Source organism: Sinohyriopsis cumingii, chromosome 16, assembly GCF_028554795.1.
Source record: "Sinohyriopsis cumingii isolate HCF-2022 chromosome 16, ASM2855479v2, whole genome shotgun sequence".
NCBI lineage: Eukaryota > Metazoa > Mollusca > Bivalvia > Unionida > Unionidae > Sinohyriopsis > Sinohyriopsis cumingii.
This window is the reverse complement of record NC_142976.1, coordinates 66754425-66782387: the sequence shown is the minus strand read 5'-3', so window position 1 is coordinate 66782387 and position 27963 is coordinate 66754425. Positions and strand designations below refer to the sequence as shown.

The 27963-nt window shown below is 37.0% G+C and overlaps 1 protein-coding gene across 6 annotated transcripts; it reads left to right on the top strand.

Annotated features, from left to right (window-relative positions):
* The first annotated feature begins 450 nt into the window (after positions 1 to 450).
* Positions 451 to 17948, top strand: LOC149780703 (divergent protein kinase domain 1C-like). Of its 6 annotated transcripts, none has more exons than XR_016415119.1 (5): positions 451 to 512; positions 2731 to 2908; positions 9906 to 10772; positions 12744 to 12879; positions 14057 to 14193. XR_016415119.1 is itself a non-coding variant. In XM_089937739.1 (5 exons), the coding sequence occupies exons 3-5, from the start codon at positions 2759 to 2761 to the stop codon at positions 17828 to 17830; spliced, it is 1284 nt and encodes a 427-aa protein (XP_089793865.1). In that variant the 5' UTR covers positions 452 to 512; positions 1951 to 2159; positions 2731 to 2758; the 3' UTR covers positions 17831 to 17948. The 6 variants fall into 6 exon arrangements, 5 of the variants coding, with proteins under 5 accessions (XP_089793863.1, XP_089793866.1, XP_089793867.1 ...); XM_089937739.1 differs by lacking the exons at positions 12744 to 12879; positions 14057 to 14193 and adding exons at positions 1951 to 2159; positions 17564 to 17948 and having other exon boundaries at positions 452 to 512; XM_089937737.1 differs by lacking the exons at positions 12744 to 12879; positions 14057 to 14193 and adding an exon at positions 17564 to 17948.
* Positions 17949 to 27963: the final 10015 nt, after the last annotated feature.

Sequence of the window (27963 nt, the reverse complement as noted above, 5' to 3'; positions counted from 1 at the left end):
CTCATGTTATATGTTCACATTAGCTGCGAATCCTTTTAAAATTTTGCCCGGAGTAAATAAGTGCTTTATTTACCAATATTTTTTCAAGACCCAATATTAGAGGCGATAAAAAAAAATTTTGATCAAGTCATACGTTATTGTACAAGTTATTTCCACTAGGCCCATTGGTTATATCACTTCTTTGTGCGTTAACTTTATACTTTATTCTTACTATACTTCTTTTATGCTAATTCTTCCATTTGACCACTTGTTTGGAAATATGAATCTCTGGTATAAAATTCATATAGTCAGTTTTATCTTTTCCTTCTGTGTGTGTGTGTGTGTGTGTGACGGCGGATAGTTTAAGAAAGTCACAATGCCACGTGAGTATCATACTGAATGCAAGAAAGCGAATCAACTAGAAATTATGGTGCTACAATGTCTTTGGAGGTTTACAATATGCAATAGAAACAACCATTGCTAATACTAACAGGAAGTATATTATAGGGTCCGGGAAGTTGGGAGTAGTTTTGGTAATGTTACTGTAAATCTGATTTAATTGGTGCAAGTTGTATTTTAAACAATCATGCATGTCTTAACGTACGATATCAGTATGTTCGAACCTTGGCTGAGTCAGATAAAAGACTTATAATAATAGTACTAACAGCTGCCTCGCTAGGTGCTCAGCATTAAGACGTTAGTGTTGGGACTGGTCGACCTGGTGTCAGGATAATGTGACTGGGTGGAACATCGCCTGCTACATGTCTGTGGCATGATGCTCCAGTGCTAGACATCACTATAAACTGCCATGCTGCAGACATTGTTGCGATATGATTGAAATTTATTTAAAGCTTAAGCTGCATTAAAAATCAAAATCATATACACACTTCACACCCTGACATATAGCTCATCTTTGTCCATCAGAGACTGAATTTCTTCAATCCAAGGAAAGGTCTTATTCCAAACACTAAGCCAGGCATCACACACTTTCTTATACTTGGCTGCTGTCCCGTCCATACAATCAGTTCTATCAGCTTTAGCACTTTTATGAATCTCATTATTTCTTTGACAATCTGCCATTTAACCAAACTACTTATCCAAATTTTCAAATGTCATTTTGTCTCAATATGTCTTGATTTTGAGGTGACATGCACGTTTTATTCAGCTACCTAGGAACTGAACACAATAATCGATGCTAAAGTTGTTCATTTGATGTATTCTTATAAATGACCACATGTACATCTCTGGGTCTCTCTGCCTTGGACTTCAATCATTGTAAATATGAGCACATTTTCTCACTCAGCAGCCAGTCAAAACCTCTGAATCTGCCACCCAGCTTTTGTGTCATGTCCTTTTGATGTACTCTTATAATGACAACATGCATCAGGGCATCTTTCAGCCACTGAATTCTGTCGCTGTAAATATCAGCACAGCTAAAATGATCATGATCAACACATTTTCCCACTCAGCAGGTGGCTGAATCAGGACTGGCAAGTCTATGAATTTGTTGCCCAGCTATTACATACATATGGAGGACATGCGCTTAAGTGATTTTCTGCATCCCAGATAGAAAATTTGCATACAAATATGCTTGATTAAGCGTTTCTGAGACCTCTGCAAATTAATCATTTTATTCAATATTTCATTTAATAAATGCATTTTTAAAAGATGACTCCTGGTATGGACTTTGTTGAAAGTTTTGAGTGATACCTATTTTGGGATTCCTATGTCAGTCACATAAGCAAAAACTGTGATGGAGCAATTTAAGAAAAACTGTTATACTTTTTAAAAAGTTTTCATAGTATTTTCGTTATCTAAGATAAAAATATGCACACACACAAATACACACACACACACCCCCACACACACCCACATAAAAAGAGAAGCTTAAAGTGACTGTTTTGAATATTTCAAGTTTTTAAGTTTCTACATGCACTTTTTCCTATCTTTAGAAACAGCTTCTTATTTTAGATGCCACTGGTTATTTTGCCCAAATACCAACAGCCATCATGGACCTGGCATGTGCGCAGACTGTATGCCATGGAATTACAGTTCTTCATCATGGCCAGTAATGTCATAAAATTTAAAGAGTGATGGAGAACAATTTGTTGGGCTACTGTTAGAACAGATTGAAACACCAAACATGGTTGTTGTTACTGAGACAAAAAAATGTGTTACTGGTAAGGCAACTGTCCCTATTATTCGCTGCTGAATTTAGCCCCTTCCCCCGGTTAAAAAAACAAAGATTTTTTTTTTTAAATTGCAAAGCAAAAGATGTTCCTGAAATTTATTTGTTCATCTAATTGAGCCAGTTTGACCAGTACTTGATGTACTTAGTATATTGTATATACTAATCATATATATATATGTATATATATATATATATATATATATATATATATATATATATATATATATATATATATATGGTGTTTAAAGAAATTAAATTTAAAAAAATCCATACCTACCTATCCTAATTTTAAAACCGATGCTATAGATTCTGAGGTGATAAATCCATCATTGTTTCTGACACAGAATAATGGTAATAGTCAAAGAGGTTTGAAAACTCTTTTCTTTTCATAACATCCCTAACAACTTTGTCTAATAAAAGCCTGATAAAGAAGATTAAGTGATTAATATAATATAATTATAATTAATATAAAAAAGGGATGTTTTTCAAATTTTATTAATATAAAGATTTTTATATTAAAAAATTTGAACTCGGTTCAATAATAATGACTTTATTTGTAGAGAAATCGAGCATGAAACAGACACAGCAATGAGGGTGTGGTGCCGACCTAGACGCTGGATAAGAATATGCTGTCTTATGATTGTGTTTTTCATCTTGGTAGGAGGAATCAGTATCTACCAAATAATACAAAAGAAGCTCTGTTCTGTTGAAGAATCTAAGAATCTTCTGTTAGATTTGGTATGTTCTATGGAGGTTACATTGAAAATTTTGAATACTGTTACCTGATCATAACTTTGAAACAAGTTTATACAAGTGATTATGGCTTTCTTTTGTGGCTTTATAAATATGATGAGATATAGGTATCAATTTTCCATTAGCAGCATCATTATGAATGTTAAAAGTTTGTTTTAAGTACTTTTATATCAGATGCAGGTGTTATGCATCAACACATGAACAAAAATGAGACATTTTTATTTTAAACTATGTAGCGGTCATGCATATAAGACTAGGTTAGCTCAGATTGTATAAAAATGGTAGAATTAACCCTTGGTCCAGACCATATATTGTATAAAAATGGTAGAATTAACCCTTGGTCCAGACCATATATTGCATAAAAATGGTAGAATTAACCCATGGTCCAGACCATATATTGCATAAAAATGGTAGAATTAACCCTTGGTCCAGACCATCTATTGCATAAAAATGGTAGAATTAACCCTTGGTCCAGACCATATATTGCATAAAAATAGTAGAATTAACCCTTGTTCCAGACCATATATTACATAAAAATGGTAGAATTAACCCTTGGTCTGGACCATATATTGCATAAAAACAGGATAGCCCATAGATCTAGATCAGGCTTGTTCCATATTATATGTAAGTTGTCCATCACACTTGTGAAAAAATCTGGCCTCTAATTTGCTGAACAAAATATTGAGTGTCTTGATGGATTTGGCATTTTCAGTTTGAAGTTCTTGAAAGCTGTAAATTATTATTATTTAGCATCATGCTTGGGCTCCATTTATAGGTCTCTCACCGTTATAAAGATTGTTATGCTTCCTTGTATCGCAAGCTATACTTTTTGTGTACAAAACAAATCCCATGACCTATGAGTTTGGAGCAATATTATTTATGTTCTTCATATTCCATTGGTCGCCTCAGGGCATGACAAACCCAGTTGCCCAATGCTTGGGACAAGATCAGATTCATCACGGGCAGCCCAGATTTGCAAGGTACTTGCCTGCAGGCAAGTTCAAATAATTGCAAAAAAGAGATGGTCATGTTAGGTTTGTAATGCTATATGTTCTGCAAGTTTTATACTCTGAAGCATATATCAGCACTTTTGTTTATCATTTATATATATCACATACATGTGTTACTTAAATGTCAGCAGTTTGATTTATCTATTGATCCATTATTTCAGATGATACATTGTCCAATTCAGTCTCATATTTTCTCATGCAGATAATGTGAACATTTACTAAATCAAGTTTTCAGAAAGATTAAATAAATATTTATATTTTAAGTTATTGCTGACTTTCACGTCCTAACTTAGCTGTGGGTATTTGGTGGGTTGGTAAAGTCCTAACTTAGCCATGGGTAGTTGTTGAGCTGGCTTCACAATGTACTGAGCTTGCTGACTTTCACATCCTAACTTAGCCATGGGTAGTTGTTGAGCTGGCTTCACAATGTACTGAGCTTGCTGACTTTCACACCCTAACTTAGCCATGGGTAGTTGGTGGTTTGGTAATGTCCTAACTTAGCCATGGGTAGTTATCAAGCTGGCTTCAAAATGTACCGAGCTTGCTGACTTTCACATCTTGACTTATCCATGGGTAGTTGTTGAGCTGGCTTCACAATGTACTGAGCTTGCTGAGTTTCACATCCTAACTTAGCCATGGGCAGTTGTTGAGCTGGCTTCACAATGTACTGAGCTTGCTGACTTTCACACCCTAACTTAGCCATGGGTAGTTGGTGGGTTGGTAATGTCCTAACTTAGCCATGGGTAGTTATAAAGCTGGCTTAAAAATGTACTGAGCTTGCTGACTTTCACACCCTAACTTAGCCATGGGTAGTTGGTGGGTTGGTAATGTCCTAACTTAGCCATGGGTAGTTATCAAGCTGGCTTCAAAATGTACCGAGCTTGCTGACTTTCACATCTTGACTTAGCCATGGGTAGTTGTTGAGCTGGCTTCACAATGTACTGAGCTTGCTGAGTTTCACATCCTAACTTAGCCATGGGCAGTTGTTGAGCTGGCTTCACAATGTGCTGAGCTTGCTGACTTTCACACCCTAACTTAGCCATGGGTAGTTGGTGGGTTGGTAATGTCCTAACTTAGCCATGGGTAGTTATAAAGCTGGCTTAAAAATGTACTGAGCTTGCTGACTTTCACACCCTAACTTAGCCATGGGTAGTTGGTGGGTTGGTAATGTCCTAACTTAGCCATGGGTAGTTATCAAGCTGGCTTCAAAATGTACTGAGCTTGCTGACTTTCACATCTTGACTTAGCCATGGGTAGTTGTTGAGCTGGCTTCACAATGTACTGAGCTTGCTGACTTTCACACCCTAACTTAGCCATGGGTAGTTGGTGGGTTGGTAATGTCCTAACTTAGCCATGGGTAGTTGGTGGGTTGGTAATGTCCTAACTTAGCCATGGGTAGTTATAAAGCTGGCTTAAAAATGTGCTGAGCTTGCTGACTTAAAATTTAGTTTGTTAAATGATTGCTTTTATGCATGTTATGTAAGTACATGTAGGTGATACTTATTAGTAATGTTACTCATAATTTTTTTGTGTAACGTGTGCTTGGAAATTAAATGAATGATTAGTCTCTTTTTATTTAAAGCACAATTAATGTTCTTATGTAATAATTACAGGAGACCTATACATGCTTACTTTATGGCAAGTAATTAAATGGATAGAAATGAATATTATCAAGATACACAGTTGTCTGCATAACTAAGTTGTTACAGAAGTTTGGCTTTCATCAGAATTAATGTAGTTGAGGAGATGATTTGACTAACATATATTTCAAAGCTATGAAAGGGAAACTGGGCGCATTGAAACAGTATAAAACTATTTTAATTTGTTTCGTTTGTTATGTTATTCTTTTACTTTAGTATCTTACTCTCTCTTTCTTAAAATCTGACTTTTTAAAATCCTTATAAATCTATTCATTTATCTGTTTGTCTATCTACATAGCTATGTTCTTTTAATTATATTTGTATCATAATCTCATCCTGAACTTTTCAGCTCGTCATCAAAAATATTCCATACTTTTTGTTATTTTATTGTCATAGTTTGGGTAAGCTTAGGTCTCCCAGGGGTATATGACTTATCCCTGGGATAAGCAGTCCTTTGCTTATAAAATTAGCTCTCAAGTATCCTTCATGAATAATGAGTTTCCCATTCTTATATGGATAGGGTGATGCATCACTGATTTCCCTTGTGTTTATTTGACATTTCATCAAGGGGCCCCGAGTGGCCAAGTGGTCTAAAGCGCTTTGGTTACGGATCACTGCCATCTCAAATCTGTCTGTTTGGGTTTGAGTCTTGGATTCAGCCAATGTGGGTATGTGAGAAAGCTTGCCAGTAGCTTCTTATGGGTTGGTGGTTCTTTCCAGGGTTTTCCCAGTTTCTTCCTCCACCATCAATACTGGCCGCCATGTATAGCCTATTGTGGGCTGAAAAATGGCGTTAAACCTTACGACAACAACAACAACATTTCATCAAAGCTAGAGGATTATTCACTTTTAAAAGCATCCAAGACAATGTTTGTCACCTTATAGGAAGTTAGATAATCAAATTGTAATTTAGTCCATTGTTTAATGTTTTGGAAGCCACTAATTCTGTTTATACACCTAGTGGTTGTTTTTTTATATGTTGCATCCACTGAGTCACTTTATGACAATATGAACTGTATGTAATTCCAAATCATTGAATTTTTATGTTTACTGATTGACATAAAAATACCCATCATGTCTCTCTGACTACATCTAATTTAAACCTGGATCAAGTTGCATGTGGAGATTTATGCAGCACTGAAGTGTATCAAATACTCTTCCCTACATCATGATAAAATACACAGTACACACACAGTACATCAACTTGAAATGTGTGATATACTCTTCCTCACATCATGATAATTTACACAGTACACCGTCTTGAAGTGTCAAGTACTCTTCCCTGCATCATAATGAAATGCACAGTACATCAACTTGAAATGTGTCAAGTACTCTTCCCTGCATCATAATAAAATACACGGTACATCAACTTGAAATGTGTCAAGTAGTCTTCCTTACATCATGACAAAATACACAGCACACAGTACATCAGCTTGAAGTTTGTCTAGTAGTTTTTATACATGATGATAAAATACACAGTACACAGTACTTCAACTTGAAATGTGTCAAGTAGTCTTCCCTACATCATGACAAAATACACAGCACTTAGTACATCAACTTGAAGTTTGTCTTGTAGTTTTCTATACATGATGATAAAATACACAGTACACAGAACATCAACTTGAAATGTGTGATATACTCTTTCTGACATCATGATAATATACACAGTACACCATCTTGAAGTGTCAAGTACTCTTCCCTGCATCATAATGAAATGCACAGTACATCAGCTTGAAATGTGTCAGGTACTCTTCCATACAGCATGATGAAATGCACAGTACAGTACATCAGCTTGAAATGTGTCAAGTACTCTTCCATACATCATGGTGAAATACACAGTACATCAACTTGAAATGTGTCAAGTACTCTTCCATACATCATGGTGAAATACACAGAACATCAACTTGAAATGTGTCAAGTACTCTTCCATACATCATGGTGAAATACACAGTACATCAGCTTGAAATGTGTCGGGTACTCTTCCATACATTATGGTGAAATACACAGTACATCAACTTGAAATGTGTCAGGTACACTTCCATACATCATGGTGAAATACACAGTACATCAACTTGAAATGTGTCAGGTACTCTTTCATACATCATGGTGAAATACACAGTACATCAACTTGAAATGTGTCAAGTATTCTTTTTTACATCCTAATGGAATACACGGTACATCAACTTGAAACTTGTCAAGTATTCTTACTGAGATCCTAATGGAATACACAGTAAATCAACTTGAAGTGTATCAAGTACTCTTCCATATATTGTGATGAAATATGCAGTAGACAGTACATCAACTTGAAATGTGTCAAGTACTCCTCCCTTCATCATGATGAAATTACACGGTAGACAGTAAATCAACTTGAAATGTGTCAAGTATACTTTCTTACATCATAATGGAATATGCAATACATCAACTTGAAATGTGTAAAGTAGACTTCTCTGCATCATGATTAAATAGACAATACACAGTACTGTTTTGAGTCTGGTCTTAAACTATGTAACCTAAAGAAGAAAAACCAACTAGTTCAGAAAAATCAACAAACATGTTACTTGATGCAAGGATACTTTAAGAACATTAAGAATTGTTTTAAATAAATCCCAAATCCAAAACATTTTATCACAAGTCCAAAGGTATAGAGTGTTCTGAATGAATTCCAAGTCTGTTATGTGCGGCTATACCAATAGTCTTGAATGTTTTGATGTGCTAATAGTCATAATGTATCCATTGATATAATCCAAAATATCTTTGACTGAATTCACAATAATCCAAAATAGTGTTTTAGTTCTAACTGTCAATGAGCACTTTGTTGTTGTTGTTCTAGGGTTTAACGCCATTTTTCAGCACAAGATAGGCATGCATGGTGGCCATTATAACTGGTGGAGGAAGAACCCTGGAAAACCCAGGGAAGAACCACTGACCCACGAGAAGCTACTGGCAAGCTTTCCCATGTACCCACGCTAGCCGAGCATTGGAGCACTTTGTAATTCCAACTGATAATTTAAATAAATGATTTCTTTCAAATTATAACTGAACACAACTAATGACTGATATTAAGATAGGAATGAAAAATTGTTTATTTACTCTTTCATATATGTGGCATGACACAACCTAGGTTATTTCTAATGGAATTTTCAATCAGATTCATAAACAACAAAAACCAGACTAATATCATGTAGACTTTGTGGGTTTTTTTCCAGGGGAAAACCCAATGTCCTGAACTCAAATCCAAGTAAACATGCTGTTTACAAATGATTATTGTCTTAAAATATGATCTACAATCATGGACAAAATTAGCTGTGTAATATGTTGTTTGCAAATGATCATTACAGTCTACAATCACGGACAAAGGTTAAACAGAATAAAGATATTCATAATAGTTCATCAACTTGAAGTGTGTCAAGTATTCTTCCCTACATCATGATGAAATTTTATACAGTACACAGTACATCAACTTGAAGTGTGTCAAGTACTCTTCTCTATGTCATGATGAAATACACAGTTCATCAACTTGAAGTGCATCAAGCATTTTTACCTTTATCGTAATGAAATGTCCAGTACACAGTATATCAGCTTGAAGGCAAAGCTGAATACATAGAAACAGCGATCCCATGAACATAGCTATATGTCACAATTATTTAGAATATGGCTTAGTGGTCTAAAGGGCTTGCCATTAATGTACACTGCCATCTCACCTCTGTTCACATGGTTTCGATATTTGGGCTCAGCCAGTGTGAGAAAGTTTGGCAGTAGCTTCCCATGAGTCAGTGGTTGTTGCAATGTTTTTCCCTAGTTTTTCCTCCACCAGGTATACTGGCTGCCATTTATTGCCTATGGCATTAATCCCAAAACAACAACAATATTTACATTGTATACTTAACTTTTGTCCATGATTGTAGATAGTACTTTAAGATAATGATGATTTGTAAGCAACATGTCAACATAGCTTTTTGAATTTAGAATGCCCTAGAAGCAAACTTATTTACAATTAGATTTTTTTCCAACTCCTTTCAAATTTTGGATAAAATAAATCCAATATCGTAGGAAACGGTGGTAAAATGTATACGAATTAGCATTGTAGCATAAATAGCAGAATGTTTAGAATTTTGTCTTGCTCACAATAACATTTGGAAACGTTTGGATTGCTTTGTCAATGTCTTTATTGTGGATATCATAGTTTCACCTTTGTAAATGTGTGCTACAGGTCTAGATACCACTGTGCCCTACTTTTTCAATAGCAGCGATTTTAAACTTTGTTCACAAACTAAAGCTACATCAGATAAGCAGATTCATCTTTATTTATGTGTCTCTCTCTTCCTATTGCAGTGCAAGGGGTATGCTCAAGGGGAGGTAACCGGTAATATCTGTGATGCATTGTGCCGTGAGACTGGAATTCATTTTGAGACTTGTAATAATTACCGTGGAGGAAAGAAGGTCATGATTGTTCACTGTGGAGTTTGTCAACGTGCTCAGTATGTTAGAGCTGTCTTGAAAGGTTCGAAGCACAATTCTTCAGAAAATGAGCAATTATTCTTCCATAGGACAGACGATAAGGAGGCAGTTGAAAATATGGTTGAAACAACAGAGGGTCTGCTTAGGAATTCTATACTTTTTAATTTTGGTATCAATGTAACCTACGACACAAAAGTTTTGTCACAGTTATGGTTTTCAGACTTTGATGAATATGTAGAGCAGTTAAAAAGGCCAGATGCATCATGGGTGACTATACAAAGCATTTGGTCCTTGGCCATGCAAGATGAATATTTATTTATGAAACTTTATCAGAAATTCCAGTTTGTTCCCAAATTATATGGTTCTTGTGGAATGTTTTACCTAATGGAATTCACACCACCTGGTGATAATTTGAATTCTATGGTATATAAACCTCCGTCAGACTGGTATGTTCGTGCAGACATTGCATTAAAACTTTTAGAAATGTTGACAAGTATTGACACAGATCTGCATGAACCACTGCATTTATGTGATATCAAGGGAGAGAACTTTGGAATAGGCAGTGATGACCGCGTTGTTCTAGTCGATACAGACAGTGTGTTTTTTTACAGTAAGTTGATGAATGAAATTTACAACACAAACTGCAGTACTCATGAAGACTGTGATTATTTTGATTGCCGTGGATGGTGTGATTCCAGATCAGGAAGATGCTTGCATAAAAGGATGAATAATAATTTACAGGTAACTATCAAAATTTTACAGAGGGAGCTGAAACCTCTGTTAAAACATAAACTGTAATATTCTTTTATCAATTGTATGTAAAGTTTTAATAATTTATCTGACAAATCTCCATTCTGGAGCGAAGGATCTTGTGTTTGAACTTCCATATTTTTAATTCAGCTAATCCAGCTGGGTTTACTGTATTTGATGATTGTCTTCTTACAAGACATTATCTGATCATAGTACATGAGGAGTACATTAACTACAATACAAATCCAGCCCTCACCAGCTTGTTTTAGCAACAAAAGTGTCATAACAACATGTTTGTGAAGGTGGAAATCAGATGACAGTGGTCTTCCCTTTTTTGGGACTTGTACCAAATCCAACAAATTCATGCTAGAGCATCTGCAGATGCTAGAAAGCACCCTTTTTCTTGAGACATTGCAAATACTGAATCCATTTGTGCCTCTTCATCAAGTCTCTGTTTTCTCTCACCTGGAAAGTATACTCCAGCTATATTTTTGTCTATCTCTCACAGTTTTTATCTTCACCAGGTGGCTGAATGCTTTAAGGCACTCAGCTTTAGGGATCACTGACATCTCACCTCTGTTCAGGTGGCTTTGAGTCTCAGCCTTGGCAACTGTGGGTATGTGAGAAAGCTTTCCAGTAGCCTCTCATAGGTTAGTATTAGGTCTGGTCGGCCTGGTGTCAGGATAATGTGACTGGGTGGGACATGATGCTATATGTCTGTGGCATGATGTCCCAGTGCTAAGCATCACTATAAACTGCCACATTGCAGACATCGTAGTGATATGACTCAGATTGTTAAAGCTACATTAAAAATCTCCCCCCACACACATATTATTATTCAGCCCCTTTAAAACAACTTGACTTTCTTCCTTTACAGTTGGATGGTTAAAGTTATGCCCTAGAAATGCTCAAGATTCCATGACTATTTATGAATATACCCTTGGGATGAGCATTTAATTGGGGCAGGGAGGATTTCGTCAGACCCTAAAAAGCAGGACATTTTGAATTAACATTAACTTTGTATGGTACAGAAATCAGTACAGTGGGCAGGACATGGTACAGGAATCAGTACAGTGGGCAGGACATGGTACAGGAATCAGTACAGTGGGCAGGACATGGTACAAGAATCAATACAGTGTCCAGGACATGGTACAGGAATCTATACAGTGGGCAGGACATGGTACAGGAATCAATACAGTGGGTAGGGCAGGACATGGTACAGGAATCAGTACAGTGGGCAGGACATGGTACAGAAATCAGTACACTGGGCATGACATGGTACATAAATCAGTACAGTGGGCAGGACATGGTACAGGAATCAGTACAGTGGGCAGGACATAGTACAAGAAGCAATACAGTGGGCAGGACATGGTACAGGAATCAATACAGTGGGCAGGACATTTTTTTTTTGTTGTTGAGTTTAATTATAGTAGCGTTCGCACAATTGTGCATGTGCCACTTTTTTCTGACTACACCGCAGCCTGCTAGTTGTTCCTAGGGAAGGGGATGGTGCCACCTCCCCCAGGCTTTTATGGATTCAAGGAACCCTGATAGTTTGGCCTCAATCTGTGGGTCCATAAAGGTCCCTACAGTTGAATGGTTGGCTGTTATTAGTGGGAAGGAGAGCTCGGGAACGGTCCTGCTTGCTTTACATCGCTGGTTTCTAGTTGCATTAGCCCGTTTTTTTTAATTATTTGTTTAATTTTTTTTTTCGAGATTTTTTTTTTTTTTTCTTTTTCAAAATGTTCTAAAAGGAGGGGGGATGTTCTATGCTGTTTATAGAGGTTCTTAGTAGATATCATGTATGAAGAGAGATTTTCAAGGTTATTATGGTATTACTAGTCGAGGTGTTTAGGGTATGCTTCCTACGTTATGTTATTTATAAGTTTTTAGATATTACCTCTTTAAGTTATTTATTAATTGATGCTTTTAGAGATTGAATGTTATTTATACTTTATTTAGCAAGAGACCGGAGTCCTAGCCGATTACATGGTTCGTTAAGGACATCTAGGACAGGAATCCTAGCTGATTACTCGGTTCGTTAAGGACATCTAGGACATCCTATTTTGCGGTTTCCTTAGTTTTTTATAGGTGCTTCGTAAGTGAATTATTTATTAATACTTTTATAAAATTGAATGATATGTTATGGTTTTTTATGTGGTGGCTTCTAAATTTATTTAGCTAGTTACTGGGTCTTTTGGTTTTGTGGGGATAGTAATTATATTTTGTTCCTAAGTCCTGCTGAGTCTATGAATTGATTTATATTTTTATATGCTGATTGTTTATTTTTATTAGAGTCATTAAGTAACTCTGGGTATGTGTGTGGTGATCCAATCTCTTTTTGGTTTTTGATAAATATTTTCTGAGCGGGTTGATATTTTGGGCATATATTGAATACTTGGTGTAGATCTTCGGTGGTGTGGCAGTTAAAGCAGTTAATGGTTGCTGGTTTGGGTCCTATAAACCTTCCAAAACTGCTTGCTAGTTTAGTTTTTCCAGTTATTATCCTGTTTATGGTTTTCTGTTCTAAATAGGTACCCTTAGGTAGCTGTATGTTCCTATCTAAGTTTTTTTGGGTTTCATGGTGATTTTTCCCTTTTGTGGAGGAGTTCCAAAAATCTTGCCATGTTTGGTCTATATATGTTTGTGCGAAGCTTATTGCTTCTGTAGAGCTATAGTTAAGCTTGATAGAGTTTTGATCTCCTAGTTTGGTTTTTGCAACTTTGTCTGCTGTTTCGTTGCCAGAGATTCCAGTGTGCGATGGTATCCACATGAGCTCGACTAATTGATGTGCTGTGGTGATATCGTCGATTAATTGGCATGCTCTGTCGAGGAATTGTTCCCTAGAGTGTGTATTGTGATTTTGGATCGATTTGATAACGCTGGGAATCGCTTATAATGACTGCTTTAGGTATTTGGTTGTCTTTGATCCATTGTAGTGATTCAAGTATAGCCCAGAATTCAGTGGTGTAAATGGAGCAATAGTCAGGTAATCTGGATCCCGTTTGTATATTGAATTCAGGGATGACTATTGCTGCTGCTGTTCTTGGTGGGTTGTTTGTTTTTGATCCATCGGTATATATTTTAACATAGTCCGGGTATTTTTGGTTGATTTCGTTTACCAGTACAGGTTTTAGTAAGTTTTCTTGTCCTTCTTTATTGCCTAATTTGGTAGCTTCATTGTTAATCCTTGGTGGTTTTTGTAACCATGGTGATTTGTTCTGGTCTGTATTGTTTGTTACCAGTTTTTTTAGCAGAGGTATCTTTTCTCTTAGTTCAAGGATGGGCAGGACATGGTACAAGAATCAATACAGTGGGCAGGACATGGTACAAGAATCAATACAGTGGGCAGGACATGGTACAGGAATCAATACAGTGGGCAGGACATGGTACAGGAATCAGTACAGTGGGCAGGACATGGTACATAAATCAGTACAGTGGGCAGTACAGTGGGCATGACATGGTACAGAAATCAGTACAGTGGGCAGGACATGGTGCAGGAATCAATACAGTGGGAGGACATGGTACAAGAATCAATACAGTGGGCAGGACATGGTACATGAATCAGTACAGTGAGCAGGACATAGTACAAGAATCAATACAGTGGGCAGGACATGGTACAGGAATCAATACAGTGGGAGGACATGGTACAAGAATCAATACAGTGGGCAGGACATGGTACAGGAATCAATGCAGTGGGCAGGACATGGGGTGCAAACAGTTGAAGCTTTCTTTAAGTCAGTCATTTTTCTGTAGTAACTGCATGAGACACAATTCTGGCCATACCAGTAATGTGTTCATGCTTGTTTGAATGTGTATGGGTAGCAATCTCTGCAAGACAACCAACTCATGTGATTAATAAAGCAGAGAAATGTGACATGAAAAATGGTGATGCCATTTCAGTAGACAACTTCCTGTTAGTATAATCGTTTAAGGCAGAAGCTCACCTGTTTGATTGGACCACCTAGGCCATTGCAAGTTGTTCACACAACACATACTCTGCTGCTGCCATTGTCACCATAATCTGAAATGGTCTTCATAACTTTAACTTTAGGACCAGTACTGACTTGGGATGGTGGCATGTCTGGACCAATGGTGGATGTACCAGAAATACATGCACACCTCAATACTGGCTTTTCTGTGATAGTCCATACTATACATTGGCAGCAGACATCAATTAGAATGATCTAATGTTTACAACACAATAAACGAGATGATGTAAAATTCACTTAGGAAACTCCAAAACATTGACCAAAATAAACATATTTACCTCTTCTGTTAATAATGATCTGAATATTAAGCTATGTATTAGTTGTTGACATAAGTTTAAAAAAAAAATAATTAGAAGTCAGGTCAAGCAGAAATGAACTCAGTTTTGGACGAGGTCAGTTCCAGCATACAATGTTACATTACAGAAGAATGTAATGAAATATTTTTTTTTAAAACTAACAAATAAACAAATAAATTAAAATAAATAACACTACAAATACTGGCTTCTAGTGCTATCATGAAACAGAGGACATAGACCAAAACAAAAAACCCTCTAATATTACATTGACTTGTTTTGACCAAAATCTAGCACATAAAACTCAAAGCTGCTTTCATATACACTATGGGACTGGAGAACTGGCCATCTCTGGTAAAGGGATACAACTCCTTTCACTTACCTGTTCTTCAAATGTGCATGTATTAAGAAGCCTATTTTGGAGTAAAATATGTCTTTGATACTACCTGGTCATGATGGTGGCAGACCATCCCCCCCCACCCCCACCCCAGTTATATTTCTTGAAGAGTATGCACATCTTCTTAAGGAGTAAGTGATGAATTGATGGAATTTGGAGCTGGTACCCTCTATCCATATGTTTGACTTCCACCTTGGCTGGCAGATGAGTGTTGAGCACTTTTGTTGCTAAAACATGCCTGGGAGGGCTGGATTTGTGAGGTAGTTAATGTACTCTTGAATTATTAGGATCTGGTGAGTATTAATGATAAACATATTTTGTTCCAAAACTTGGTTTCTTTCCAAATGTAAGTATATAAACAGATACAAATGGGAATAGTTACAGCTAGTGGCAAGGAAAGTGTTAAGCTTGCAGTTATTGGCTAAATCTTTTTCAGGATTATTTTATGAATTTAATCCAGTCTTCCATTTTTTTCTTGAAAGGATTTATTGGACCCTGTAACATTTTGTACAACTCAGCAGCTTAGATGTTAAGTGTAAGGTGCTCTTTGAGGTGGAAAAGAACCCTGAGAACCCAGAATTAGCCCCCTGTCTTAAATAGGAAAACTTTTATGAATGTCAGAAAAGTGGATCAGAAGTGGGAATGTAGTGGTGTAAAATAAGTGCAGGTCTCTTAATTACTGTGTTTAACATATAACAATATGTATAATAAAATATATATTCCATAGCATGACCATTGTCCAGATTTATCAAATACTGTAAAATGTCATTTTCAAAAAGCCACCACTCATGCTTGGCTTAAGACAAATTATTTGCTCAGTCACATTAAATTGTAGTATAGAAATAGACATGTCAGTTAATTTCAGGATCAGCTAGAAATAGTCACATGTATTCTTTGCAACTGTTGATATTAGATTGGCTGTTACAGTTGATAGGCAAACTAAAGACGTGGCTAAAATTATGGACTGGACTGTTGGAAAATATTGATAGACATTAGTCAAAATAAACAGGTCTAACTGTGCTATAGCTCATGGGCCCTTTTCATACTTTTTATAAATATTTAAATATTTTACAAGTTAAAATCATAGCAAAATAATGTAAAGCAAGGAAAAGGCACACAGGTAGATGTGTATTAGAAACTGCAGCACTTTTTTGCTGTGAGTGTATTGTACAAAATCAGGGTATATTATTAACTGTATTGGTCATAGACCAGAAGAGCTTACCCAATGGTATGTTGTTACCCAATGGTATATTATTGTTGTCCACTATTCATCTGTTAGTAAAAGTTTGTTATCACTGCTGCTTCTAAACAACATGGAGGATTGCCATCCCACACACACATTCATCATAAGGTCTAGTTGGGCCTATATCAAAATGATGTTGATCAGACATCCAGTATGGCCACCACAGTGGCCTGCTTGAAACTCTTGTTATTAGTACTTATCCTGAATGGATGGTTTTCACTGAAAGACTTCTTAAGATGTCTGGTTTGCCCCAATGAAAATGGTGCCAATCTGACATTCATTAAGGGAGTCATTTTGAAAATCTTGTTATTGTTACTCCTCTTGAATGTCATATTTTCAGCAGGAGACTTTTTATGACATCTAATCGGTTCAAAATGAAAATGGTGGTAATCTTAGCTCTAACATGGGCACAATGATGGCATCGTGAAAACCTTGTTATTGCTACTCCTGTTGGATGCAGGGCCATCTTCAAAATCTAGCTATCATTGCTCTTGAAATGGACGGTCATATTGTCATGGAGCTTTCACCAAAATGCATCTGATAATATCCAATTTGTTGTAAATGAAAAAGGTACTAATCTGATATTCAATATGGCCACCAGTGAAACCAGTTAGATTACCCTGTTATTGCTCAGCAATATTGGATATAGTTTCAACTCTAAGCAGTTAAGAAAAAATGGTCTTATCATGGATTCCTGGAAGTTCCTTTTAGACAGTATAGGGTGATTACCATTGAGGGACTCTTGTCTTGATAAATATAATTGTATATTTGAATTAAATTAAAAGATGTAGTTAATGGATGCTTTTACTGAGCTTTGGTTTTTATATTTACATAATCCTGCTCTTGATCTTTTTCAGAGTGTTTGCCAGGATATTTTTCTTGGATATTTTCCTGGATATTTGCCAGGGTTACTTCACTCCCCACCAGAAAATATTAAACAAGAATTGACAGTTGCTATTGATGAATGTGCGTTTCCAGATGGGGACAGATCCCAGGAAGTTCGAGCTCCAGCTTCACAGAAATCCTTCTTGAAAATTTACATCCTGTTGCAGAAAAGTATAAATTACAAATATATATCTGGACTTTTAGAACAAAAGCTGGAGAAAAGACCCAAATCTTTATGATAAAATGTCTCTAAGACTACTAAAGGCAACGATATAAAATTTCAAACTTTTGTGACTGTTTATCTTGTAATGTTTTATTCAACACAGTAGCATGATTACAAAAATTATAAAAAGGAAATTTTTATTGTAAACTATGTTGTTTTTAGAATACTTACCCAGTTCCATTATGTTACAAAATACCCCCGAATTCAAGTCTCCCAGGAAACAGCATTCTGTATTACCTATCTATTGATCATATAGACTTGAAGAGAAAAAAACATCGAAGAGAAATGACTGTTTCAGTATGCTATATAATTAATTCCTTTGCCACCACTAGGTGGTTACCCATCTACATGAAGTTCTTCAGTTTAAACTTGCACAAACCACCAACAAGGATGCTCAGTTTGTGGGAAAAGTTGGGAGGGTGTTCAGTTAAGTAATCTCAGAAATACAATATTCAGTAAAAAGTTCATTTTTTATCAAATATATTACCAGATCACATTGTCATTAGCAGAATAGTTAAGAGGAGAAAATGCAGTAATATTCAACCTCTGCCTTAAGCAATACTGTTCCAAGGATGGATAAACCACTTTCCTAAGCGGAGGCAGCACAACTGAGAAATAGAAAATTGACACAATAAAAGGATAGACTTAAAACAGATTCTTATATTGACCTGAAGGGCAAGCTTCAATGGAAATCAACTGGTGATTGACCTGAAGGGCAAGTTTCAATGGAAATCAACTGGTGATTGACCTGAAGGGCAAACGTCAAATCAACTGGTGATTGACCTGAAGGGCAAGTTTCAATGGAAATCAACTGGTGATTGACCTGAAGGGCAAGCTTCAATGGAAATCAACTGGTGATGCAGAAAATCAGCTGGCCCAGTGAATGAAATAAAATTACTATTGGAAGTATAACTGTTGCCATATGAACATGGCTGTTATTATTGATTGGGCCTTTTCAAAACCGAATGACAAGGGCAGTTGGGCAAGTGGCAAAAGGAACATGAGGTTAACATTAAGGGACTATGGACAAGGGTATTTTCTTACCAGTGAAACATTTCTCTGGAAAATCCAGCAAAGGATATAAATCTGATGCCCAGCACAAGGTAATGCTGTCATAAATAGGGTCTGGTTAGTTGTTTTGGCAGCCACCAGAACCCAACAAAATGCAACTCTCCTGACTGTGAAGCAGATCACATGGGTTCAAAGTTAAGAATATGACTGGGCATTCCAGTCAACTGCCTCTACAGTAATTTGAGTTGAAATATTGCATTAAAAAGCATCACTCACAGAGACCATTTTAACCCCATTAACATAAATCTTCATGAGGTGCAACAGATTCTATGAGAGCACATATCATGTGTAAAATGTAAGATTGTATTTCGCTACTTATTTATGTATGTATTATTTTAATTTGGATGAAAATTATTATCTCCAAAGACCCCATTGTAAAGGGAAGCCTGCATTATCTTTGGTTCATCTTGTAGTTATGAAATCAAGTTATATTCAGTAATTAAATCGCTTTTAACTGATTAAGTCACGAAATTAGATCCAATTCATTATCACTCAAAACTTACCAGACACTATAACATGAGGTTGAAATAGTTATGTTGCATCTGTTTTTTTTTTTTTTAAATGGTGCCAAATGTAATTTAGGAATTGTCTGCCAAACCATGAGCACTAGTTCCATATATGGTCTCTCTTTAGTCACCAGCTTTCTAATGAAAAGTTAAAAGGTGTGGATTAAACAGTTGAAATTTGTCAGGATGCCAGAAAGCTATGCCAAACGTAACATTCTGATATGTTAAACTATGACTTAAAGTATTAAAATGCAGTGCAGACACCACACGTGACAACATCATTGGTCATGTGGTCAAAAATAGTCCCTCAGTAAAGAGTTAATATCCAAGCCATACATGTACTTGTGCAGTTGATGAGTTTTGGTTATATTTACATGTGTAAATAATTGAGAAAGGATGGCTTGATATGATTAAATGATGCACAATGTCAGATCAGCAACTGTACATATCTACATGCACCACTATGCATTTTGTCAATAACGCCAAAAGATTTGACCAGAAAAAGTGTTATAATAATAAAAACAGATGTCGATACGAGATAAAAATTTCTCCAGGCAGATTAAGGGGCATGCATCTAGTTTAAAGAAGCAGTTTGGCAGCATTTAGATATGGCTTCTTTTTGCAAAATGTTATCAGCTTTGGGTTAAATTTTTTTTGGCATGGTTCACAGAGATGACCATGATCATTCTTTACTTGACCAGGTACCTGTTGCTGTCTAACATTTGATCCCATTGCCCTGTGGAAACAGCATTGGTAATGTTGAAGTTCCTGCAGCCTGGATGTTGTTTACAACAACAGCTTTTGGTAAATAGTCATAGATATTGGAGGTGCATAGTATGTTTTCTTCTTGACTTTGAATTTCTTAATGAAATTGCATTGCTTGGATTGGTTGCTGCTTTGGGTTCTGCAGGAGTGTTGGCGGTGTTCACATTCTTTGTCGGTGCATTCTTGAGGCTGTCTCTCAGCAGTTTTAATATCATTTCAGGAGAAGTGAAAATTCTGCAGTCTGATCTCTTTGTACTTAAAGTGCTCCTGGACACTGTGTCAATGACAGAAGTGCCAGTGTTGCATATATTTCAATTGTATTATTAGTTGACTTTTTTCTCAATGATTAATGTTACATATAATTGTATTTTGTAATTGACCTTAGTCCAAAACCAATTTCACTGTGTACCTTACTAGGGTCATTGATTTTGTAAACAACATAAGACATAGCTAATATATCTCTGTCAGTATAATTTAAATATTAGTATCATTGTCAAAGGAGGTAAACTTGTTTATCTAAATCTGAGTCAAGGACATTGTTATTCCTTCATGGAAAACCCAGTATACCTGATGTTTGCCATGTTCTTTATTATAATTTTAGTGATAGACCTTATCTTGTTGGCAACTTAGAATGTTTTAGAAATGAACTTTTGACTCTCATTCTGGTTCTGTTATTGTATCTTAACTTTTTATATAATGTTGTTTAGTTGAGAAACTACTCATTCTTGCCTTAACTTGAAGTGGAATTAGTCTTATTGTTGTGTTCAGATTTTCATGTGAGTGAAATAATTTATCCACATTATTATGCACTGTAAATAATAGGTGTTCATTAGTAGTATTCTTAGACTGGAACATTAATTTTAAATTATAGTGAATTCAGACAAGAACATTTTTGGATTATATTGTTGTGATACATCTAAAGACTGTTAGCACATCATCATAATTCAGGTAATTGACACACTACCAAATTTGAGACGACAGGCACATCAATGCATTCAGTATTGGAACTAATTTGGAATATTACTGGAATTCATTTGGACTTGTGATAAAACCTTTAGGACTATTTGGGATTTGACACATTATACTGTTTGTTCTTATGAAATTTTCACTCTGTATTCCAGGTAAATAAATTATTTGTTGAATTTTACAAAACTTGTTGGTTTGGCTCTTTTCCATTACTTAGTTTCAGACCATAGAGTCATAACATCAGGAACAGCCAGAAGGAGAGATACCTTCTTCACATGTTTGGCCTCCTCTTCTTCCATGGTATTCCAGTGTTGTTGAAGAACCTGTTCTTTGGGACCTCAGGGTCATAATGTGTTGTACTAAGTCTATCCATTAAACAGGCATCATATCTTGGGGTTTTGACAAAATTACAATAATCTAGACCATGTCTCCCCCCCCCCCATATCTGGCCTGAATTGAGGCATTTCTTTTCATCTCTTTTTTGTAGTCTGATAATTTGGTATAAAATATCGTTCCAACTGTTGGAGATGGATCAGTCATCCCTGTAAGCCTTCCATCCCTGCATCCATTCTTGTTCATTCTACTTGCCTCACTGGCTCTCATTATCCACTCAAGGATGAACTTAGATGCTATTTCAGCTAAACAAGAGTTCCTGTCAGATGTGCAGATTACCCTGATATAACGTTCTAAGTGGAAAAAACATTCAAGATGCATTAATCGTCTTGATGATATCTTCCGACATATTTCTTTTTTGGTCAAGATGGTAAGAATTTGCATGGCCTTCCAACTCAAGTTCTCTGTTAAATGCTTTTTTGTCTTTTTTTGCACCACACACAGATAACCTTTAGTCTAGAGTGAGGGGCTGATACCAGTGTTTTTTGAACATTAAAATTGTGCCTAAATAATGCTGGGCATTACTGACATTGCTTCTTGGAAGCCATTGTAGGAAATATAATGGTAACCTAAAAGATCCACCATGTCATCAGAGAAAAAAAAAATTGAATGTTTTAGACAAAGGAAAATTATGGAAATCATAGAGATGACTGCCATTTAAGATTAAATCCTATCAGATGAATAAAAAATGTAAACATCTGTAAATCTTCATCACACGGGTACTAACAGCTGAAGTTGATGCAGAACTTAAGAATTAGAGCTGATAAACGATTGCTACACAAACACATACTGAAATTCTCTTCTCCTTCTTTATTCAGATAAATAGCTGTCTTTGTGTGGCAGGAAGGTAGTATCCTGAATCGGGTGGGAATTGGACTGACGTTCCCCCTTCCTTATGTCCCTGTTTAATCCCTATAAGATGTGGTGCCCCTGCTTCTGAGATGTGAGTCTTCCTTCCCGACCTCATATCATCTTAGAAGCACCTGTCATTGGTTTCAGTGACATGCAATATACCTTTACTTTTCCTTTGGTTTTGTCCCACAAAAAGGAGTGGGTCCAGCACTCACCTCCTAAACAGTCTAGAAAGATCAGCAGTCACATTGGCCTAAAGAGGGTAGCTGGTAGGGTTAGTTCCATTTTCCCTCTACCTGAATGGTTTTGGGACAACAGAAACCCCATTTAATGTCTCCTTTCCAGAGACAGAGATTTTGAAAAAGACAGACATGTCTTACTTTTGAGTGGGATCAAGATGATGAAGTATATTCCATCATGGTGGACTAAAATGAGTTCTCAGAGGAATCATTGGTTATGGTTCATTCCTTCTCCTCCATTCGGGATCTGGGCACCTTCCCAATTGTTGGGCCAGGTGTTGGAGGAGGAGGAGGTAATAATGACTTTCAATAAGCACTGATTGAAGTTTGCTGCTTTTCCCTGTTTCTTGTGTCTTGAGCCTTCTTGCACGGGGACAAGAAGATTCTCTTAAGTCAGCAATTATATCAGAACTTACACATAATTTCATCTGGAGTCTGCAAGGCAGCAGAAGATGTGGTCTGTACCACTTCTACACTCTGACTGGTGGTTTCTGTCTCTAGCTATCGAATTCATTCTCCAGCTTGGCCAATTTAAACCCACTCGTTAGACTCTGGCACATATGGTGATAGTGCATTGACTGGACAACATTTTATTGGCTGTACCATTTAAGGCAGAGATGCTCTTTGGAGGCTTTTTCATTCTGTTGCATCACGGAGTTTGAGAGACCAGCAAAAGGGGTCCTTGGCAGCAGTTTAAGGCCTACTTAAAATGGCCAAAGAACGTGACCACCTGACTGGCGTAAGGGACCTTCTTCAGGCAGGTAAATCCTCGACAATGTCGTAGGTAGTAACAGGTTAAAGTTCCCTTCTGTCTGTCATTCACTAGGTGAGGCAGTCAGAAAAGTCAAGGAAGCAAGTTGTTAGATTCCTCCCCTACCCAAAGGAAGGAGAGCATTGTCCTAGGGACTGGCACTATCTCCTGCAGCATCTTCTTATACTCGCAGCATCTCGGTAGGTTATTAACTAGCCTTTTGATTGGGTTTGATTAGCTAGTGTGGACGATATTGGTTTTACATCCAGGAACATCCACCTCTAGTATGGACCACCATCTTCTTTCAACAGTCAAACGTTTGCTTAATTCAAGGAAGTGGTACATACCCTTCATGGAGTGACATGGTCGAGAGAGAGGAAAATGGACATATTCAGAGTTTCTATTCCTGGATCCTTCTGGTTTCAAATTAGGTGGAAAGTTTCTTCTCATAACATTGGCCTTTCCACTATAAACAGGTTTTTAAGAAACATTGCTTCAGGATACCACCTTGGTCAGGCATGCTATAAGGCCCTGCAACTGGGCGCTCTTCAAGGAATTTAGGATGCATAACTTCACATCACCATATTTATTTACACTGAAAATACCAATGCTTTTGTCTCGACCATGGGGTATTTTAGTTTTGTGCTTTTTTGAGTGGCCTTGCCTCCCTACCCAAGGTCTTTACTAGAGTGATGGGGTTAGTAGCAACCCACTCGAGGTCTTTAGGGCTCCCCATCCTCCAATATTTTGAAATGTCCTAAAGTTTTTTTTCTGAAGGACCTAAACTTCTGTTAGTTAACGATGACTCGGATTATATACATGTGGGATTAAATTTCTTATCAGTGTAGAGCAATTCATGTGTCCTCAGACAGTATCGATCAAAACTCCTGTCCCTCAGAACATCAATTAACCGTCAATGCATTGGTGTCTAAATTGGGACCAGTTTCTGGGTGGAGTCGGAATTAATTTTAACAATTGACAACTGAACCACACTTCTTTCTCTACACCGACACACTAGATGTAGGAAGGTATGATCACGAGGAGCCAGAGGGAGATGTTCTTAAGGGATTTTTGTTACAGGAGGAAGCGACCCTTAAATTAATAAACTTATAAATGTGACAATGTTCGTAGCCTTACTTGGTAATGTCAGCCTTATAAAGGATCATTGCGTTAAGTTTGTATCGGGTGTCAGGGAGGTACACATGCTCCTTTTATTTGTGTGGAAGTCAGGAATCTCCTCCAATAATCAGCCACACTTTCTGACCAATAAGGTGCCCTATGTCGTTAGAGAATCTGCCTTGGATATGAGAAGTCACCGGTTTGAAGCCCTGCTGATACATACCATTGACTTACAAAAATTGTACTAGCAGCTGCCTCACGTGGCACTCAGTATTAAGAGGTTATTATTAGGACTGGTCGGCTTTTTGTCAGGATAGTGGGTAGGACATGATACTACATGTCTGCAGCATGATGCCAAAGTGCTGTACACGTCACTATAAACTGCCACACTGCAGACATCGAAGCGATATGACTGAAAAATTGTTAAAGCTATGTTAAGAAACCAAATTACACACTAGAGGTTCCACCACTGGGTCAAACCATCATCTTTGTGATCTCGTATATTTTGAACTTAGAGGACTGGTTTCTTCCTCTCAAGTTTCAGTATGGAATCTTTCGCATGTTCTTTGGGCATTGTCAAAAAACCCTTATGAACCTTAGAGTGAAGCTTTCTTCAAGAACCTTACAATTAAGACTGTTTCCCTGCATCCTTCGGTAATAACAAGGAGGAATGAGCTTCATGGTTCATCAATGGAAAATGGTTGTTTATGGGTCAGTGGTAATCATGATTTGGTTTATTTTCTTTGCCTATCTGGATTTATGCCTAAGAATTAGCTACATTCAGCAGTCACCTTCAGCAGTCACACTTCTTGTTGAGATCCCCAATTTCAGTCATACCTGTGCTGGGGATGAGCAAAATAGGCTCTTCGTCTGGTTAGGACTTTAAGATTTTATTTTATTTTTCATCCTAAAGGGAGAGGGAAGGCTTGGAATCATCTCGTTCTACCTCAGAAGGTTTCCTCTGATATTTGAGCAGCACAGTTGCCTTGTGGATTGTCCTCATGTCAAGAGGTTTTATCAGAGAGAGACCTTTCCTTCATGAGACATGGAGTTAAAGCTATTGCTACATCTTAGTCATATTTGAACCGCTCCTCGTTCAGTGATGTTATGAGAGCAATCTTCACTTTCGTTTACTTTTTTGCATTAATGATATAATCATCTTCCCAATCAATACACGATTTCCGAAAATGCACAGTAGTTGTTATGTGAATAGGAGTATGGCCCATTTACTACACGTTGAATTCCACAAATGCCAAAATAAAACTACATCATTAAATCTGCTAGACATTCACCCAGTTAAGCGAAGAACATTAGAGAAGGAGGAAAATCTATCACACTGTTTGTATGTTCAGCAGCCATTTGTAGTACAAACAGTCCACATTATACACTTGTTTCCACATGACATGGGTCTAGTACCCCACCCAGGACAAGCATGGTTTAAATGTAAATGTCTAGGAGTCAATAAGGCGTCTGTGGTGACTGACTGGTGGAATTAACACTGTTGTCAGTGGAAACATTGTAAACAGTCACATTGAAATTCATATACGGGTGCCTCAACAACTACAGCTGACCTGACAATGTGAACTATGGGAATTTCCATCATTTGTATATTAAAAAAGTCAATATCTACACGTTATTGATTATTATGAAGTTTTGATTTAACTCACATTTGGGCGTCTGTGTGTGATTTGGATTGTTAACGTAGATTTAACAATTTTTCAGTCATATCGCTACGATGTCTGCATTGTGGCAGTTTATAATGATGTCTAGCACTGGGGCATCATGCCACAGAAATGTAGCATGATGTCCCACCGAGTCACATTATCCTGACACCAGGTCGACCAGTCCTAACACTAACTTCTTAATGCTGAGCGCGAAGCGAGGCAGCTGTTAGTACCATTTTTGTAAGTCTTTGGTATGATTTGGTCGGGGATCGAACCCACAACCTGCCGCATCCGAGGCGGACGCTCTAACAACTAGGCCACCGGAGCGGTAACTCACATTTGGAACTTTATATATATATATATATATATATATATATATATATATATATATATATATATATATACCTCTCTCTCAATAACTCGAGCTAAACGGGGTCCACAAACATTGACAGCACTATAAACGAGGGTGCGAGTTACCGATGAACCTCCAAAAATTGAGGAGCCCCGAGTGGCCGAGTGGTCTAAAGCGCTCTCCGTTACGGATCACTGCCATCTCAACTCTGTCTGCGTGGGTTAGAGTCTCGGATTCGGCCAATGTGGGTATGTGAGAAAGCTTGCCAGTAGTTTCTCGTGGGCCGGTGGTTCTTTCAGGGTTTTTTCCTCCAACATTAATACTGGCCGCCATGTATAGTCTATAGTATGCTGAAAAATGCCGTTAAACCACACAACAACAACAACAACAAACAAAAATTTAAAAAATAATCCCCTTAGAGAAAACCGCGGCGTTGTTGTCGTTAGGAAGCTGAAATGTCTAATGACTGAATCTGCGTTTAACAATCACGTCGATAATAGTTGTTAATAACGCGCCTTTTCAAATAAAGTTGTTCTTTATTCTGTATAAATAGCATGCATTTTCAAAATGTCCATCATGTGTAAGTTCATTCGAACTGGTTTCAGTAACCATCACGTGCACCCGAAAAACATCTGTGTATTATATCACTGCCTTTTGGTGTGTTGATTAATCTAGTTCCCGGATTGGTAATTAACAGTGTACTGCCAAGTCATGAGTCAATGTAGCGGGAAACTAGACTAAATGTTGATACACGAAATAAGAGTCCTCTTTTTCAAAAACTGACGACATTTAGTTGGTGAGACAGTCATCTACGTCGAAACTTTTGTATTGTTCCCTAATTATAATACTAATGTCGTGGTTTTATTGGAAGTAATAGTGAAACTTCATATCAGCCTTGAAGATATCTCTAAGTGCCATTTCATGAAGTTTTTGAAACTCGCTTGCCCACATGGTTTCCGTATCAGTGAAACCAACCTCTTTATTTTACATTGTATTCGTTTCGCTTTATTACCTTGCTATTTTTGATCACAGTTATGAATGAGTCGGTCAGTTTAAGGTAATTTATGTTACATACACAATAACATTTATAACAGTGTTCAATTGATCAAATGAAATTAGTTCACCGACATAAGACCGGGGCCGCTAGATTTTAAATATGTAAGATTTGCATGCATTGTACCTTTTCTTTATTCTACCTCCTTTATTTGATTCAAAAGACATAACTTACGTGCTAATACAAAGGAGGCCAGCTTTTAATTCAGTGCAACAATAAAACTACTTCCTCAAGTTAGTTATCTGAACACGGTCAGCACTTAATTAGGTTCTCAGAGAAACGCTTGCAAACGTAACTGTTACAGTAGATCGCCACATTTTATGTTTAAATACACATTGCATTTATGATGATTACACGTAATACAAATTATTTAATTGACATTTAAATAGTAATGTACTCGATACAACTAAGCATAAG